The sequence below is a fragment of the Rhinoderma darwinii genome, chromosome 13, assembly GCF_050947455.1.
Source record: "Rhinoderma darwinii isolate aRhiDar2 chromosome 13, aRhiDar2.hap1, whole genome shotgun sequence".
Taxonomy (NCBI): domain Eukaryota; kingdom Metazoa; phylum Chordata; class Amphibia; order Anura; family Rhinodermatidae; genus Rhinoderma; species Rhinoderma darwinii.
The window spans coordinates 39,855,871-39,875,977 of record NC_134699.1 but is presented as its reverse complement, the minus strand read 5'-3'; the positions used below and the strand labels follow the sequence as shown (position 1 = coordinate 39,875,977).

The window sequence follows — 20,107 nt, the reverse complement described above, 5'->3', positions numbered from 1 at the left end:
GTTCCTTTACAATAACCTGATCACAAAGTGTCCCCTTGCTGAGCCCCCCAGAGATCAGTTGTAATCTGTGGGGAAACTTGTCAGTAAGTGTTCTATTTCCCTGCAGAGCCACCACAGGTGAAAGTAAGCATTACACAGTTCCTATTCATTTCAATGGGCTGTCTGTGTAATACAGGACAGGTCCTCCAGAGCGAGAGATACTGTTTAAAACCACTCTCCCCTCTGGTCAAGAAATGAGAATCGTGAACAGACTAACCCCTCCATTAACCCAGAATCTCCTAATAGGGTATATGAAAATGGGTTTTCTAAACTGGACAACACCTTTAAGACATGAAACAATTGTTGGACAAAAGTGAAACCATGCCATGTTAAAGGACTTCGTAAGAACACCATCATGATTTCAGAATTGCGGTTTGCCTTGCTAAATATGAACCTTTATGACATGAAGGAATGGACGTTTCCCCAAATTCTGGGACCATCTGGTTTGCATTACACTCTTCTGTTGGTTCAGGAAGCCCAGGATCTGGTGAGGGAGTTGATGGTAATTGAAGTTCCCTGGTTGGACTGGGTGGGAGAGACTGTGATATTTGAGGGCCGAAATCTGTCCAAGATACCTGATAGAAAAAAAGAAATTAGAAGAGACTAAACAAAGAGAATTTCAAGGAAAGAGTTGAAATGATTGGATGATTTTTCTTCACCTGTGGGAGTCTTCCCCAGTCCCACTCTATGCAGCTCTCAGAAAGAGGTGATCCAGGAGCCTTCACTTCCAGTTCAGAATCACTTTTGGGGGAGGGTGAGCGACTGTTTAAATGATGAAAGGCACACCATACAATGTAAATTAATGAGACACTAAAACTAAAGTCTAACTTATCTCTTCTTGCTGTGGAATATATTTTAAGCTAGCCATAACAATAGATTTTCATGTACATGTCAGAATCTCATGGTTATAATGCCTGCCCTATAGTACCCCGACAGTTTGTCTCTGGCTGCTTGTCCCTTCTTTCTATTTAACTAAACGTATATACGCTCGGCCTATTAAAGTGTGTATGTTATGAGTCAGTTGGATAGCGGTCACTTATCTCTTTCTTTTAGCCAATAACTCTAAATCAAACAGTCTGTAAACAATAATAATAATGATGATAAAAAGAGTATCACTCCAGCAGATGCAAGTAAAGTGGATTTTTATTCCATGCAAAGTTTAAACTAGGGAATGGGGGGGGGGATTACTGTAAAGAAGGGGAGGACAGCAAAGCTAGTGAGCTGGGGCTGAGAAATGAACATGGGGTGGAATAGAGGAATGGGTTAGAACAGTTAAAAGGAATAAGAACAAAAGTGGTACAGACAGGGCAGTACTACTGGTACTGCAGTCAGGGGCCCGGCCACAATGATGAAAAAAAAGACGGCCCGTCCGCTTCTCAGCTTCTTCAAAGATCTCAATGAGGGCCCCCTGCATTAGCTACTTGGAGAGAGGAACGGACCCTGCAATGTAACGGGGCCGTTCTTTACTCTGAAGTAACTTACGCTGGGGGCCTGAGAGGAAGATGCAGCATGGAAACAGAAGATCCGTGTGGAGAAAGTCGCCCACCAGACAGGTCCTTCTCGACCAGGGGCAGGGAAGATGGAGGAAGAAGAAAGACCGGGAGAGGAGCAGTGACACACAGCTCGCCTCCCCTCCTGCCTGCAATCTTTTTTGTGTTTTTTTGAGTATATCTATGTCCCCATTTTGTGTGTGATCCACACAACAGTCTTGTTCTGAAGCTACAGACACGGACTGGGGTAATGTGTATGCAAGTGGGTAAAGAATTGGTTAAGGGACAGAAAACAAAGAGTTGTTATAAATGGAACTTACTCAAAAGTCAGCAGTGGGGTACCACAAGAATCGCTGTTAGCAATGGCGGATCATCATAGGGCGTTTTGGGCGGCTAATAAGGGGCATAAAGAATCTAAGTTATGAGGAAAGATTAAAATAATAACATTTATTTAGGCCTGAAAAGAGACGACTAAGGGGGACATGATTAACTTATATAAATATATGAATGGCACATACAAAAAATATGGTGAAATCCTGTTCCATGTAAAACCCCCTCAAAAAACAAATGGACACTCCCTCCGTCTGGAGAAAAAAGGTTCAACCTGCAGAGGCGACAAGGCTTCTTTACTGTGAGAACTGTGAATCTATGGAATAGCCTACTGCAGGAGCTGGTCACAGCAGGGACAGGAGATGGCTTTAAAAAAGGCTTAGATAATTTCCTAGAACGAAAAAATATCAGCTCCTAGGTCAATGTGTAGAAATTTTTCCCTTCCCTTTTCCCATTCCTTGGTTGAACTTGATGGACATGTGTCTTTTTTCAACCGTACCAACTATGTAACTATGAACCGAAACGTCGCACCTTTGCATGGAATAAAAGTAGACTTTACGTGCATCTGTAGGAGTGCTGCCTATTTTGGCTGCTTTGGATTTTCATATATATATATATATATATATATATATATATATATATATAAATATATCTATATATATATATATATATATATATATATATATATATACACACACATACATGCACACATACATACATACATACATACACAGTTCAAGCACAAAATTAAAACAACCTGCCTAATTTGTTTAGGTTCTCTTCATTCCGCCAAAATAGCTCTGACCTGTCGAGCCCTCTGAGTATGTCCTGTGGTATCTGGGACCAAGACATTGGCAGCAGATACTTTTTCAATATGGCAGGGCGTATTATCCTGCTAAAAGAGACCACTGCTATTAGGGAAAACTGTTGCTATGGTGGGGTGTACTTGATTTATTGGATGTCCTTCCTTGGTAGGTACTTTTGGTAGGTACTAACCACTGCAAACTGGGAACACCCCCAAAAGACCTGCTATTTTGGAGATGCTCTGACACAGTCCTCTAGCCATTCCAATTTCACCTTTGTCAAATTAAGTGAGATCCTTGCGCTTGCCCATTTAATCTGCTTTCAACACATCAACTTCAAGAAGTGACTGTTCATTTTCGAGTGTGTTGCCCATTAACAATCTTTTGTTACGAATGTTTTTTCCCTGCCCAATATTTTATATTGTCATTTACATTCTCTGCTTACATGCAGTCACAAACAATCATTCATGGTTAGTGCTAGTAAGGTAAGCCATACATAGGGACAATCGTAAATGAACAGTCAAAAAAAAACAAAAACATGATACAATAGATGTTGGTCGTCAGAGTTGAGAGTCTTTGTTTGTGTCAAAGTTTTAACTGAACTTTTCCCAAACTATAGATTTTGGACAACTAAACAAAAAATGTCTATGGGCAACTTTTATATGTAAAATGGAGATAACATTCTATCATCCAGACGATAATAAAGGATCTCATGCAGGGGCCTGGTGTTTTCACACATAGACATGAATTTCATCACATATTTTCATACAAACAACTCCTGTAAGCCTTCATATGTCACCTTGTGGACGACTGCAAGTGATCCTGTTGAGCAGTGGTAAGAAGTTCATTAGACTGTGCTGGCGAGATATCTGGGATCTCCGAGAAAGAGAAGTATACGGAGTCACTAGATAACATGAGACACAGCAGAGAAGACAGTCAGTTTGGTAAGCATCTTTACAAAGAAAAAAAAATGCAAATGCAATGGAATAGAGGACAATGGAATGGAAAAATATATCCATCAGCATAATCATTCTCTGCACTTTATCTAGATCAAGACAAGTAATATTAAAAACGCATAGAAACTGAATTACCATAACACTGCTCAGAAGTATATTAGTTGACTAGGGTATTCATTCCGTCAAAACGATGGAACCCTTGCACAACGGAGACAAACAAACCAATGGCACTGCATCCGTCACCATTGAAATCAATGGTGATGGAACAGAAACCTATGGTTTCCGTTTGTGTCAGTCAGGGCTCCGTTCTGACGGAAAGCTCCGACTGAACGTCTGAACGTAGCCCTGACGCAGATGTGAACAAAGCCGTAGTTAGTGCAGCTATTTCACACGCAGTACACAGAACTGTCACTTACCGTGCGGGCAGCAATTTGTCTTCAAATTTGTTGGCTACTTCCGTTGTGTCCTCCGTTCTATTAGTTGTTGTTCTCTTGCTCCAGTTTTTCCTTCTTGTGGAGGTATCCATGAAAGGCAGGGGAGAATGAAAAGCTGGAGAAGGGTCAGGTAATTCATTGCTGACATAAAGGGAGGAAGTGTCCTGAGGTAGGTGAGGGGAAACCATGGAAAAATTGGACAGCTTTGAAAAGAACAAAAATTGACATTTTCATTACACACATCCCAGATGATGAACATGGTCTTTAAAATGAAGCTCGAAGCTGATTATCTATTGTAGCTTCTTTATTATGTTTTTTACTGTTTTCACTGGTTAATATAAAAATACTCTACATGAAAACCATCAATAAGCTGTTGGTTACAGATCTGTTATGTGCCTCTTTAGTAATCTGTCCTGTGGTTAATATACAGTATATATATATATATATATATATATATATATATATATATATATATATATATATATATATGTATTTCTGCGAACTATCCAAGGATCAAAGATGAAGCTTTATTGTAACAACAGACCTGTCCTGAACTGACATACATGGGGTGGTTGGGAAGCAGTTCATAAGAAAGGATCTTAACCAGCCTCTATTATATACTTACAGAATTCTCCTCCACATCTTGGATGAAGAAAGCTTCTCCATTTTCTCCAAGTCTCATTGGTAAATCTACAAACTTGCCATTCACTTCTATGTCCACCTTTAAAAATTTATTAAATCACATATCAAACAATTTACATAAAACGTTTAGTAAATGTGTAAATACATTGCATAACTTATCTTGTACTGATTCTTTATAATAGTCTATATTATAGTTCAGAGCTGTATTCACACATAGAGATGGTTATGATAACCCTCTACCCCACACCTTTCCTCCCCCCCTCCCCATCCTTCTTTGGGTTATTGTGTGTGGTTTTGTTTTCTTCTCTTTTCTCTCTCCTATAGAGGCCACGTCATGGTACTCTATAAAGCAATGTGATGTCAAGGGGAGTTACCTATGTGAGCAGTAAAATACATTTATATGCTCTACATTTTGCAAGAGTTTTGACATCATGTCAGACGTGTAATGTGAGTTTCACTGCAGGCCATGTTGGTCTAATATTCTGTTCGATTGTATTATTGATAAGCAAAAGTTGAGACTCTGCGAGTCTGTGTTATTACTATTTTATAAAAATGTTTCATAAAAAACTATTGAAAACAGAGCTGTATTCACAATTCTGCTGGTTGCAGTCGAGAAATTACTGTACAGTGACTGGATATATAGGCTGTAACTCAGGATCAGTACAAGATAAGTAATGTAATGTATTTACAAAGTTAATCAACTTTTTTTGTATTTCAAAGTCCCAACCTGCTGCTGTAATGTTTACACACTATTTATATGCTTGAGTATTGTTTGCCTTTTAGCTCAGGTCACATAAGGGCACAGTTATGACCAGTGACATTGCCTAATGGGAATCTGAAGTCATGTAAAGTCCACTTCTGGTCTCATCAGAGGCTGTTTTTTTTGTCCCTAACCCATGCTTTACAAGGCAGCTCTTTTAGTTTACATTGGCTGCTGTGTGTAAAGATAGGCCTACCACAAACTCAGCAGATCAGTACATGGAGTTTGCTTTTATTTTAATTGAGAATATTTAATATCATTTGTGAATCATTGCAAGGACTGTTAGGTCATTTATTTATTGAAAAATGTTGTTTCTCCCTGCTTTTCTATGCGTGAAAATCTAGTGCCGTAGTCTAGAGAACAGTGGATCTGCCACATAAACAAAGTTGAGTATCCTATACTGATAAACTATTTGTGAGCCTCTAAATGCATCTTATCTTCTGGAGTACATAAACATCGCAGACCCTCCCTGCACTTGCGGCTCTGCCACACTGAGAAGGATTTACATTATATGATGCTCAAAACCTATTAGACAACTCTTGTCTAGCAGGAGGAAGCTGAGGGTCTCCTGGGGAGAAGACAGAATTGGCAAGGGGGTTTGCTAGAATGGTCATCATGCTTTAGGGTTTTTTGGAGTCAATTTGATGAAAACTCCTGTGGGCCAGGTAGGATTGCCTGTAAATACATAATATGTTTTTCATTTACACTTACAGTCATCTCTGTAGAACGCAGAATACCAAGCTTCCCAAATCGCACATGGAAAGGTGAAGATCGAAAGGAGCCATCTGGTTGCTGGACCACGACCACATCAATGGAACCAGACAATGTTGCTGGATTTACACCTTTATAGAGATCTCGCACTCGGCCCAGTACAGAACCTGCTAGCTGCCCCACGTAGTTCATTTCCTGAAGACTGATAAGAACATAATAAATGTCAGGTTAAATTGCAAGAAATCTATGAAGCGTTGCTAACTATTTAAAATGTGTCACATATGCTTTCATATTCATTGGCAACCAAACGAAATTGCAGGTTTTAACGCAGAATCAGCAAAAGTGACCCCAAAAATCGCCTATACTAATATCTAATAACATAATTGGGCACATATGATAGACAACATATTGACAAATAATGTGTAATCCTCAAAGTTAATACTCACGGAGGAGTCAAAGATTACTTCCAAAGCTCCCAGTCATATTAGTCAATACGATATGTCACTGGTAAAGTCCGTGCTGCCCCAGCTGCAAAGCAACGTGTGCAACTAATAAATTGGAATGATCTTACTAGATGAGTTCCTACAACGTAAGCATCAGAGTATAGGATACGGCTCCGGTAGCCACTACCGGTAATTCATAGACGGAGGGCTCTTATAATCTCCCTATTCAACCCTGTTATTGGAGTAGAATACAGTTCCTAGTACCTGTAGCACCCACTCCAAAAGGGGTAACCCCAAATGAAACCTGCCCCATTCACTAGCTACACCCTAAAGATATTGCTATAGCGATCACAACATGTTTCCTTCAATATTCATCACAGGATTCATCAGGGGACTCGCTGGGTTTAACAACACAGACCTAGAAACCAGTCCAGTTCAGTGGAACTGAGCTGGCTGTGTGTTCGAAAGTACCTTCCCACAGTGGTGAGAAGCATGGTGCCTTTTGTTGGTGTATGGTGCCAAGTGACGTACTTCTCCTTCCTATCTCATATATGATACCAGTCTCCGCTCACCGGATAGCATCGGAGTATGTATGAGGTGAAAACCCAGCATCATCACTCAGTGCATGCGTAGTCACTGAGACATTAAAGTGTCAAAGGGACATGTCCCCAAATCGACACTCGTCAGTAATCACAAACGGATTTGATTGGCAAGTCAACGGTTCAGTGGAGACAACCAAAGAGAATGTAGTAGCGGGGCCTTTCCCTCCCCAATCTCATATAAATCGCCATATCCTCTCCATCACTCCTCTTCCTCAAAAGGAACAGAAGGACAAGGGAGGACTACGCATTCACGGGTTATAACTGCTGAACCATAAATGTATATAAAACAGTGTAGTATATAAAATGGGGAGTATCTTCACATAAATAGCCCAATTGATATAAGAAAAATGCTACCAATTACATATAAACACACAGACATGTGTATGCTACAGGTGTATATTGGAAATTAATTACAGTTAGAGTTATTTCAGTTGGCTCTATCTAGTCAGACAATCTTATGTATACAATCGATATACCTCTAGAAATATGCACATACAAGGCAATAATGAAGGGGCGTAGCTAAAGGCTCATGGGCCCGATGCAAAAGGTCTTCTTGGGCCCTCTCCCAAACTTCTCATGATCCTGTCTCGTGGGCCTTGTATCGAAGCCTACCACATGGTAGGCTTAAAGGGGTTGTCCAGTCCGTAAACATCCTCAGAATAGGCCATCAGTAGCTGATGGGTCGGGGTCGGACTCCTGGGACCCCCGCCAATCAGCTGTTTTGAAGGTAGTGCAGCGCTCGCACTAGTTACGCCACTGCTTGTCTCTTCATTATACCAATCCTTGGTTGGCTTTGTTTTCACCAAAAATTTGGCACAAGTTTGGTGCATGGTGTTGCACTTTAACCCACGCCTTCTTTCTGGCTAAGCCACAACCTCGAGCATGTTGAAAAAAAGTGTCTAAAACAGTTTATAAATGTGGTGCACACAATGTACACTAAAATTCTGGCTCAATTTGAATAGTAAACCTGCCTCAATGTCTTTCTTTTAATTTTTCCCTTTTTCGTATAAGGAAATCCTTTTTTACCGGGATGGGGCATTCTGAAAGCCTGGTCTGAAAGGCTAAGCACTTGGTCAGGATATCCCTTATCCAAAAATACGGATCTCAGATCTCTCGCCTGTCGTATGATTTCCCTCTTAAATTAGCATTTTCTATGTAATCTAACATACTTTCCCTGCGGGATACCCCTTTTGAGGGCAACAGGATGGCTACTGTCTCATCTTAGGAGGGAGTTCGTGACAGTGGGCTTCCTGTACACCTCAGATGCATGAATACATGGCTCTTCCTAGTGTACAATATACACTACTATTGTCATCACTGTAAAGGGATGATCAAATGTCATCAAAAAACAAAACATAAACCAGTTTTCACAGATTACATGGCATTAATGCATCTTTCACTTCAAGAATACACTGAAAAACTCACAGTAAAAGGTTCATCTGGCTGAAAGTCACTAGGCAACCAGTGTAAGGAAGCAGGAGCCCTAAGCAACCAATCAGTTTCTAGATAATTTTTTCAGCCAAGGCTACAAAATGAAAGCAGTGATCTGATTGGTTGTTATGGGCAACTTTCCCACTTTTTGCCTGCATTATTTTTTGAGGCCTGTTATGTAAAGAAGTCAGAAATGAAATTTCTAGGGCAGATTTTTTTTGTCAAGTTGCCAAACCTTTCACATTTTTATGAAAATGTCACACCAAATAGGATCTTTGGATATCAATTTGAAATTAGGAAAAGCCATGTGTGATCAAAGGCTTTGTTTCCGTTTATAAAGGAAACCACAATGTAATGCTGGAATCGTCGTACGATCAATACCACCGAACACCAAGGTCGTCGTTAAGGGGGACGACAAACTGGGCAAATGATCAGGGCCCCAGCCTCTCAGGGCCCCCTGCCCACTATAGCAGCCATAGCGGCTGCTATGGGGCCTGAGGCATGAGGGGGCCCGCGCTGCCAGGCCCATAACATTTACGGGCTGGGCGGCATGGGCCCCCTCATGACCGGTGATGTCGCTAGCGCTGGGGGGCTCCGGTGCTATCGATTGCAAACTTTCAATTGTATCTGCCTCCTCAGGACGCAGGTACAATTGAATACTATAGGCTGCAGGTCACGTTAGGTCTGCAGCCTATAAGGCGCTGGGAAGAATCCTTGCACAGGTCGGCATGATGAAGTCACTGCATCACGCTGGCCTCTGCAAGGGTCCCACCCGGAGGCTGAGAAGAGATCCGTCTGTCGCGGGATTGGGGCAAGGTAAGTACAATTTTTTTTGGGGGGGGGGCTGTGTTACACTATATACAAGATGGGAGGGTTGTGTGGCACTATCTACAAGGGGAGGAGGGCTGTGTGGCACTATCTACAAGGGGGAGGGCTGTGTGGCGCTATCTACAAGGGGGACTGTGTGTGGCGCTATCTACATGTGAGTCACTGGATATAAATGTGCTGTAATCACTTGTATTGTCTGCAGAGCTCCTGTGTATAACAGCCACCTACCACTATATGGTCACTACATGGTGGTTATATTGATCTTTGTATAGTGGTTATTATTCAGTAACAGTATGGTGGTATTATTCAGTCACTATGTGATATATTGTGTTATTATTAGTAATATTGGTCTTATATTAGTGAGTTGCGTTCAGTAACAGTATTCAGTTCATATTTACTATGGTATAGTGGTATGATTTCATGACTGTATATGTATATAGATAAAAAAAAAATGTGAGAGGGGGGACATATGCTTTGGAGCTTGCAACACTCCTAGACGTGCTAGAAATCAGTGATGCAGTTCTCTGCACATCGCCTTCTGAATTGACTGCATTATTGATACAATAATTCAGCATTTGGTGCCCCACTTTTAACTTTGCCCAGGGCCACACTTCACTTTGTCTTAAATGGGCCCTGAGTTCGAGTGCACTATTGTGTAAGAGGTGCTCTATTTCGTTTCGGCTGGAGCAACTCCTTACAAGTTGTTATCGCCAGGGAAGCTGTAGGTGGACGCGCATTTCCGGCTACTGAAGGAGAATGTGGCATTACATGGTGCCCATTCTAAATGATGAGCAACCATGTGATAAATGATAATGCTTCCAGCGGGAGCCGTTCTTTGAAGATGCTCTCTGCTCTGGCTAATAGAAGCAGGGGACTCCATTTATGATGTTCATATGCCTTCACAGGGCATTTAGACAGGGTTTGTCCTGATGAGACAACTCTTTTAAAAAGTGATATCAGCTATTCTAGCACAGTTTATAAAATTCCACAAAACTGATTTTGTGAGGGGGGTTTTGGACTCTCATCTATTAGCTAATGTGGAAAGAGAATCTCACTCTGGAGGACCCTGCAAGTCCATGCATTACATGGTCAGCCCATTGATTCCAATGCGAACTATATAATGCTTAATTTCTCCTGTGGTGGCGCTGCATGGAAATTGAACACCTGCTGCCAGGTTCCCCCCACAGATTGCATCTGATCACCGAAGGTCGAAGCCACATGGCTCCCTATGATTTTCTTATTGTCATGGGTTCCTTCTACCAAAACGAATAATTCAAAATGGACAACCCCTTTAACGGTATGTTCACACGTGGCAGATATGATGCAAAACTTTCTGCGTCGGTTTATTCCTCTAAAGAGGAGTTTCAGAAGGAATTGTGATAAAGACCTCTGCCTGCCCTCGAGGCTCAACTGTGTCAGCGTGTCCACCAGTAAAACACGTAATGTACAAAGGCAACACATACATCACAATTTTCTTCTTAGCTCTAGGGGGAGAGTTCCATATAATGAACCTGTTGAAGAGAGTATACCTTTGGATCCGTTTAATGGGTTTGTTTTTTTACTTGTTTTTTCAGCAGATCCAAACATATGCCATAAGCCATATGTTGGGATACTTGAGCCCATTGACTTGTATTTAAAAAAAACAAGGAGCATATACATTTTTACTGTGCTAAAAAGTGTAGTGAGTAATGCTTTACAGAAGCTTCAAATAAGGTGCCGGAACATAGACCTAACAAACATATGCCAAAAGTCCACTTTATTGGCATATGATGGTTCCATAGAATCTTATGTGTTACATTATACGTTGCGATCTGTTTTTAGTTAACTCTTAACATAGACCATTAATATGATGTAAACATAGTCTTAGTGCATGCTACTGGCAGGGTTTGCTGCTGGAAAATAGAAGATTCCATGGACGGCTACAATAGAACACACAAAGCCACCCGGGTTTAATTGCCAACATTTATAAATAATTTCCAAGGAAACATTCAGGATAGACAGGTGCCTCTAAGAACGTCATGTACTGTACAGTCTCCACTCCATCACGTCTACAGTTTCTATAAAGGAATGTTTGCAGAAATTTGGCTTTATGTATTTTTGCCGTTTTCAATACTTTGCTATTACAGTAACGCTGTAAAATACAGTTTCTATGGAAAATAATCATAAAATGTATTTAATATGGAATTTTTTTCAGTTCTAGAATCACAAGGAAGGGAAAACATCAGGTCAGTGGCAGGATGTCGTATAAACAACTTTAGAGCTTCTTTGGAGAGGTATGATTGGCTTTACGGAATGTGTGGCAATGTGACTGGGGGTTTATAGCCTCAATAGTCTGGCCATCTTCTTCAAGAGCTCATCATGGACTTTTTTTTTTAAATAAATACAGCATTTTAATGCTCAGAAAATAGTAACAGTGAACAATGGAACCAAGTTCAAACTAGTATTTTTGGTTTCCATCACACTTTCCAGTATTCTTGACGGCAAGAATAGTGCAGTCTGAAGTAGTATCCTTGCCGTCAAAGATTCTGCAACCCTGACAGAAACATAATGGACCCCATTAAAGTCAACAGGGGCCTTCACGATCTACCACTATCTGTTCAAAAATGGTTCCAGCATACTTTGACCAGTATCAAGCACTAATTGCAACCATTAAAAAGCTAATATAGACTGTCACCCAACTTTCCACAATCCTTGAATAGCATATTAGGCCGGTTCAGATGGCGACATTATAACGTTCATATTACAGCCGCAAGACCTGGACTCCTGGTGATTCTACTGAATAAAAATGAGATTACCATAGGGTTCTATTATGATGCAAGATTGGTTCGGAAGAATCACGGGTGTCCGAGTCTTGCAGCCGTAATACGGACGTTAAAATGTGACTGTATTATGGATGTCTTAACATGGCCTAAATCTGTAGTGTTAGAGTACCAATGGCTCCTGTTCCTTTTCACTTGCTAATCTTTGCTTTTCCTTCACTTCAGCTTTGCTATTTTATTCACGAATCCAGACGAGAAGGATGAACAGAACTACAGGTACTACCCTGATAGATGAGTGCTTGCGATTGTGCTGCAGTCATGGAGATTGAAGTCGGACAGATCATCAACCATTGGTACTTTTTGACATCTAACACATGACACATGCCATTATGAGTTATCTTACAAATCAAAAAAGCTATAAGGAAAACGTGACTCTCTTTCCATGCGGTAATATACACAAGGATTTATCATATGACTGGAAGTAGTAAACAAGGGTGAATAACAACACGATAATGCCAAGCTAGTACAGAGCCATGCACTGAAATAGCAGGAGATACAATTGCAAATTGGAGAACTGGCCAGAGTAGATGTCACGTGCACCCAAAGCTGACCAAAATAATTGTGGCGACTGATGCCATCTGCTGGAACACATCACAGTATCAGTGCTTTACAAAGCTTAAAAGGTCATTATTAGCATAGTATTCTTTTAATTTGGTGAGTGCTTTTAACTTTTTAGACATGTTTTCATTTGTGCTTTTTTTCCTAAATTATACTTCATATACCCAAATCGCTGTCTGTATGAGTGAGAATGTCAAAAGTGATAGGAGAGGAGAGCAGCAGTGGGAAATCAAATTCCCTGTATCCTTCCCTCCTAGCGCCATTAAGAGAATACAGATGTCACTTACAGTGCCCATGCACTGTGCCTGTCGAGAAGAGGCCATTGTGGAAGCCGTCACAACACAGAGACGGTCCTTCTCCTCTCTACATTTACACTGTAAATGGAACATGTATTCTCATGGACTTTTTTTTTATATGTATAAAGAAACACTACACCAAAACGGCACTGTGTACAGGGCGAGGTTACCAACTGTCTGTACATTTTAGGGACAAGTAAAAATAGGTGACTTTTGTTTAATGTCTGTGGTTTTGAAGCTGGAGGATCTTAATCAAATTAATTGGAATGATCTTTTTACATAGCACAATAAATTACTAATAAGCTTTATCATTTTATTTTCCAATTTGTCTGTAAAAATTTTGAATATCTGTGAATTTGTCTAAATTCTCCAGAGAAAAACAAAATAGAAGTTGGCAACCCTAGGACATGGCTATTTTTTTGGATTTATGTTGTACTGATCTGTCATACAGCACCGATATAAATCTATGGGACCCTATTGTAAGGCATCATTTACACGAGCGTAATATACGCGCTTGCGACGCGCGTGCTTTTCACGCGTGACGTACGTACCTATATTACTCTATGGGACAGTGCAGACAGTCCGTGATTTTTGCGCTGCGCGAGTGCATTGAGTAAAACTCACGACATGTTCTAAAATCGTGCGTTTTTCGCGCATCACGCACCCATTGACAAACACGCATGCCACACGGATGCTCCTGCGTTGCATGCGCGATTTTCCCTTAAGGAATCTATCTAGGGGTATAGTGAGCATTTAGACCCCCCAGGTCTCTTGCAGAATTTGTTAGAATGAGGCTGTGAAAATGAATATCAAAATTTTTTCCAATAAAATGTTGCATTTTTCATTTTTACAAGGGATAAAGGAGGAAAAGCACCCCAATATTTGTAAAGCAATTTATTCCGAATTTGGACACAGGGCCTAGAAAGGCAGGAGCACTATATGGCATGCTGATTTTGCTGGATTGTTTTTTGGCGCCATGTCGGATTTGCAAAACTACTTGATATACCAGACTACAGTGGAAGCACCCAAGAAGTGACCCCATTTTGGAAACGACAACCCTCAAGGCATTTAACATTTGGCTGGACATATGATAGAGCTCATAAGTGAAGAGCAACATGCAGATTTGAGGCGTATTATGGTGATTTTCACTGGATTCGCTCACAATTGCAGGGCTCTAAGGTCAAATAGTAAAACAAGTATAGACCCCTATTTTGAAAACTACAACCCTTAAGGCATTGTAAGGGGTGTAGTGAGCATTTTGATGTCACAGGTGTTTTTTCATTAGAAATTATGCGCAGTGTTTGGGGCAAAGTGAAAATTGCAATTTTCCACCGATATGCCATTTTAGTGCAAAATATGTTGCGCCCAGTTTGTGCCACTGAAGATAAATACCTCATAAACTGTTAAATGGGTTCTCTCGGGGATGGGAATGCCATATATGTGGATGTAAACTGATGTTTGGGCACGCTGTAGGGCTTTGAAGGGAGGGAGCGCCATTTTGATTTTGGAGTGCAGATTGTGCTTGGAAATAGTTCTGTTGGGATTATTACTGGTATGTAATGTGGGGGCATATGTAATCTGTGCTGAGAACATCAGGGTATAATAAGAGGTTATAATAATAGGGTAACTAAATAATAATCCGCAGATGTGTGGCCAGTGTCAGACTGATAAACAGTGCCCAATCTTATCAGCTTTAGCAACACTCTGCAAATTTTGTGTCGCCATATTCTGAGAGCCATGACTTTTTTTGCGAAGGAGCGGAGGAAGGGCATATTTTCTCCAACGATGAACAATGTGTCCTTTTTTTGGTACCATTTTGGGGCACATGCAAGTTTTTGATCACTTTTAAGGGTATGTTCACACGGCCTATTTACGGACGTAATTCGGGCGTTTTGGCCCCGAATTACGTCTGAAAATAGCGCCTCAATAGCGCTGACAAACATCTGCCCATTGAAAGCAATGGGCAGACGTTTGTCTGTTCACACGAGGCGTATATTTACGCGCCGCTGTCAAATGACGGCGCGTAACTAGACGCCCGCGTAGAAGAAGTGACCTGTCACTTCTTTGGCCGTAATTGGAGCCGCTATTCATTGACTCCAATGAATAGCAGCGCTAATTACGGCCGTAATTGACGCGGCGTTCAAGCGCCTGCACATGCCGGTACGGCTGAAATTACGGGGATGTTTTCAGGCTGAAACATCCCCGTAATTTCAGCCGTTACGGACCCCCGCCGTGTGAACATACCCTTATTCTGTTTTTTGAGCCTTTAATTTAATTAAAGGCTTCTAGTAACAGAGAAGCTATTTCTTCTTTAAAGAGGCTCTGTCACCAGATTTTGCAACCCCTATCTGCTATTGCAGCAGATAGGCGTTGCAATGTAGATTACAGTAACATTTTTATTTTTTAAAAACGAGCATTTTTGGCCAAGTTATGACCATTTTTGTATTTATGCAAATGAGGCTTGCAAAAGTACAACTGGGCGTGTTGAAAAGTAAAAGTACAACTGGGCGTGTATTATGTGCGTACATCGGGGCGTGTTTACTACTTTTACTAGCTGGGCGTTGTGTATAGAAGTATCATCCACTTCTCTTCAGAACGCCCAGCTTCTGGCAGTGCAGACACAGCCGTGTTCTCGAGAGATCACGCTGTGACGTCACTCACAGGTCCTGCATCGTGTCAGACGAGCGAGGACACATCGGCACCAGAGGCGTCAGTTGATTCTGCAGCAGCATCAGCGTTTGCAGGTAAATCGATGTAGCTACTTACCTGCAAACGCTGATGCTGCTGCAGAATCAACTGTAGCCTCTGGTGCCGATGTGGCCGACACGATGCAGGACCTGTGAGTGACGTCACAGCGTGATCTCTCGAGAACACGGCTGTGTCTGCACTGCCAGAAGCTGGGCGTTCTGAAGAGAAGTGGATGATACTTCTATACACAACGCCCAGCTAGTAAAAGTAGTAAACACGCCCCGATGTACGCACATAATACACGCCCAGTTGTACTTTTACTTTTCAACACGCCCAGTTGTACTTTTGCAAGCCTCATTTGCATAAATACAAAAATGGTCATAACTTGGCCAAAAATGCTCATTTTTAAAAAATAAAAACGTTACTGTAATCTACATGGCAGCGCCTATCTGCTGCAATAGCAGATAGGGGTTGCAAAATCTGGTGACAGAGCCTCTTTAAACACTATGGGGGGGGGAGGTGAAATTGATACCAGTGGATGGTGCACTAGTCCCGGTTACACATAAGGAGTTATTTCCTTCTGCTATAGGTAAAGACCATCCGCGTTAGTTTTCCATCATCTTCGTACAGCCCACGGACTGAAACCTTATGAAGCTGTACTCCCAGAATCGGACCACTCATTGGTGCAACATTGGGAATACCTTCAGCTACAACATTTTTATTGTAACAATAAAACTAAATTAAACCTACATAGGGATTTGACACCTTTTGAAAAAATGTGTTTGGCCCCCGTACCTTCATCTAGAGTAAATTAGCGATGACCGATGCTACGGAGGGACTCACCATAAGGCCCCATGCACACGACCGTATTTTCATCTATCCGTATATACTGTCCATAAATATGGATCCGTAGTCACCCGTAACTTATTCGTATATATACGGAATGGTATCCGCAAATACGGTCCGTAGTGCATCCGTATTGGATCCGTGTAAAAAAAGGGAAGCTGCAAATTATGTCACCAAAATGTTGCATAGCAATGCTTCAGTAAATACAGACGGTTTATGGATGCATATTCGTAGCCGTCCGTATTTATGGAAATGCCCATATGCTTCTGCTCGAGAGTCCGTGCCGTAAATACAGACAAGAATAGGACAAGTTCTATAATGTTTTCAGCACGGACACCCATCCGTAAAAATATGGAAAGGTGTCCGTGGCCAATAGAAATGAATTGGTCTGTAATTACGGTCCGTAATTACGGATTAAATAAATGGTCGCGTGCATGGGGTCTAAGACAGACCCATGTACATGATCATCTGCCTCCCTTGAAGAGACACAGACAGTGACTCTCTCTCTTCTCGGGACCTCTATCTAATCGTAAATATAGGGGTTGATGAGTTTTAGGATCACCGTGGTACTGACAGAATACCTTTTCATGCTTGATTGTTTATGTTTTCTTTTATTGTTTCTCCATAAATGCTGGAGTACTCCGCATTACTTTGGTCATGTATAATATATGCTACTGTATTTTTTTATATGTACTTCGGTAAGGATTGACAGGTTTGGGACGTTATCTCTCCTAAGTATTACCCCTCTTACTATGCTCACATATCGAACCCATATGTTTGTCTTACCTGAACTGTGGATTTTTGGAAATAGAAGCATTTGTATCTACCTTTTGTTTCTTTTATTTGTATGTTGTATTATTACAAAATCTTTGAGTAAATGAAAAGTAAAAAAAAATAATAATTCAATAACATTTTTGTGTTATAAACAAGTTAAAATACTTAGTAGCAACAAGTGCAACTACTGAACTTAGGGCCTGTTCACATCAGTGTCGGATTCTGTTTGGGGTTTTCGTTCATCTTTTCCGACAGAGGAACAGATGAACGGAAAGCCGAACGGAAACTATAGCTACCGTTTGAATTACTATTGATTTCTATTGTAATGCTTCCGTTTCAGTTGGTTTCTGTTCCGTAAAGTTTCCGTTTTTTTTTTAACGGAAACAATAGCGTAGTCGACTATGCTATTGTTTCCATGAAAAAAACCCTGAAACTTTACGGAACAGAAACCAACTGCAACGGAAGTATTACAATAGGAATCAATAGTAATTCAAACGGTAGCTATAGTTTACGTTCGGCTTGCCATTCATCTGTTCCTCTGATGAAATGGATGAACGGAAACCCCAAACTGAACCCGACGCTGATGTGAACAGGCCCTTATACTCTCAAGCAAAATTCAGGCTATAGTCTGCTACAGGGTAATATAAATGAATCAGATCATTCTCACAGCTAAAAAAACAACAATAATATCAAAACCAGATACATATAATAACAAAATAACAAAAAGGCATTAGTATAATATGGTCAATTTGTGTTTTATGTGTAGTGGCCCTTTAATTTGAAAAGAGTCAACCTATTGTATACGATCTAAAACACTGAAACCAATCCATGAAGAATACTAAGAAGCACATTCCTGCCTGAATTCCAGTCAACTGGCACCCTGCTCTGTGCAACAAGTTACTCAGCAGTGACCTATACCCAGGAAGGGTAAATCACTCTTCCAGCCACAAAGAACCCCTGTTCCTGGTTCATCCTGTTATGTTTCAATTCTGCTGGTTTCTTCCAATGTTCCTTGCTCTGAAGAGTATGGAAACTTACAGGGTGTGAGAATACATACTAGGATTAATCTGTTTTCCGTTTAGTGTCTACATTTTATGAACTTCAATTAAATTCATGTGTTTTACAGTAACTGGAGCCAGCTGTTGAAATACGATTATAGCTGCTATTATAGCAGTGGAGGACCTGCATATCAATAAGTTGTGAAAAGCAAACCATACGAGGACACCACCCAAATTACAGACACAGCAAATGCAAAACAGGACGTTAGTGAGTGCTAATACAAAACTTCCTATTGTAACCAAACATGTCAGTGTATGCAGATGATCCCACCACTTTATAGCAATATTTATATATATAAAAGCAATATATATATATCAAAGCTACGTTGAAGGCTTAGGCCCTGTTCACACAGAGTTTTTTGACGAGTTTTTTGACGCGGAAACTGCGCCGCAAAACTCCTCAAAAACCGCCCGAAAATGCCTCCCATTGATTTCAATGGGAGTTGGATGAGTTTTTTTACCGCAAGTAAAAAAAACGCGTCGCGGTAAAAAGAAGCATCATGACCCATCTTGAGGCGGTTTCCGCCTCCAAAACCCCATTTCAATCAGTCATAGGCTGGGTTCACACGGAGTATTTTGCCGGGTTTCTTTTACGCGGAAAACGCATAGCATAACTCGGCAAAAACGGCCCGAAAATGCCTCCCATTGATTTCAATGGAAGGCGTCGGCGTCTTTTTCCCGCGAGCAGTAAAACTGCCTCGCGGGAAAAAGAAGCGACATGCCCCATCTTCGGGCATTTCCGCCTCTGCCCTCCCATTGACTTCAATGGGAGGCAGAGAAAGCGTATTTCGCTGTGTTTTATGCCCGCGGCGCTCAATGGCCGCGGGCGAAAAACTCTGCGAAAATCGGCGTGCAGGGAGAGGAAAATCTGCCTCAAACTTCCAAACGGAATTTTGAGGCAGATATTCCTCCTGCAAAATACTCCGTGTGAACATAGCCATAGAGAGGGAAAAAACGCCTCGACGAGTGTTTTGACGAGTTTTTGTCAAACCACTGTGCAAAAACCATCTGGATCAGTTTTTGCAGGAGGAATTTTCCTCCTGCAAAAAACTCAGTGTGAACACAGCCTTAGTACATGGCTGAGAAGTGCATGGAGCCTGTGCGGCAACACATGGAGGCTATACGGATCCCTATTACGGAGCCACATGGCCTCAATTTGATACGTACAGGCTCTGCAGGGTCCCGCATGAACTGAAATATGCTTCTAGAGCACAATAGAATAGTAGATACAGCATCCGATAGAGCATGTCACATTTTTTTTTTTTCCCAAAATCCTACAGAAAAAAATCTCCACATGCCTCTGTATGAAACAGGAGGCATACGGAGGTACAGTAAAGGCCCCATGCAGGGCCCGCCTTTGGGGTGTGTGACCTGTGCCATGGCACAGGGCGCATCACTCCCGCAGATGGAAGGGGGCACTGCACTGGATCCCTTCCCCTGCTTTTATTTTAGAAGTGCCCGGGCGCTCCTTCTCTATTATGAGGCCAGCGTCCAGCGATGCACTGAGAAACATGACGTGTCACGTGATAATTGTGTCACAGTGCACCGGTGGGGCCAATATGGAGAAGGACCTGGACGAGCGGTGAGTACAATCAACCA

At 41.4% G+C, this 20,107-nt stretch overlaps 1 protein-coding gene across 5 annotated transcripts in view; it reads right to left on the bottom strand.

Annotated features, from left to right (window-relative positions):
• The window catches only part of LOC142665630 (phosphatidate phosphatase LPIN3-like), a 64,678-nt gene that overhangs the window by 12,677 nt on the left and 31,894 nt on the right, over window positions 1-20,107 (bottom strand). For 2 of the 5 annotated variants that reach the window (XM_075845349.1, XM_075845350.1), the window contains exons 1-7: window positions 8,636-8,704; window positions 6,166-6,367; window positions 4,678-4,773; window positions 4,035-4,255; window positions 3,462-3,566; window positions 699-801; window positions 434-614 (exon numbers count right to left, since the gene is read on the bottom strand). In XM_075845349.1, coding sequence (XP_075701464.1) covers window positions 434-614; window positions 699-801; window positions 3,462-3,566; window positions 4,035-4,255; window positions 4,678-4,773; window positions 6,166-6,367; window positions 8,636-8,649 — 922 coding nt within the window. In that variant the 5' untranslated portion in view covers window positions 8,650-8,704. Of the gene's footprint in view, window positions 1-433; window positions 615-698; window positions 802-3,461; window positions 3,567-4,034; window positions 4,256-4,677; window positions 4,774-6,165; window positions 6,368-6,611; window positions 6,688-8,635; window positions 8,705-20,107 lie in introns of those variants that run through there. The other 3 variants (XM_075845351.1, XM_075845352.1, XM_075845353.1) reach the window with 2 other exon arrangements.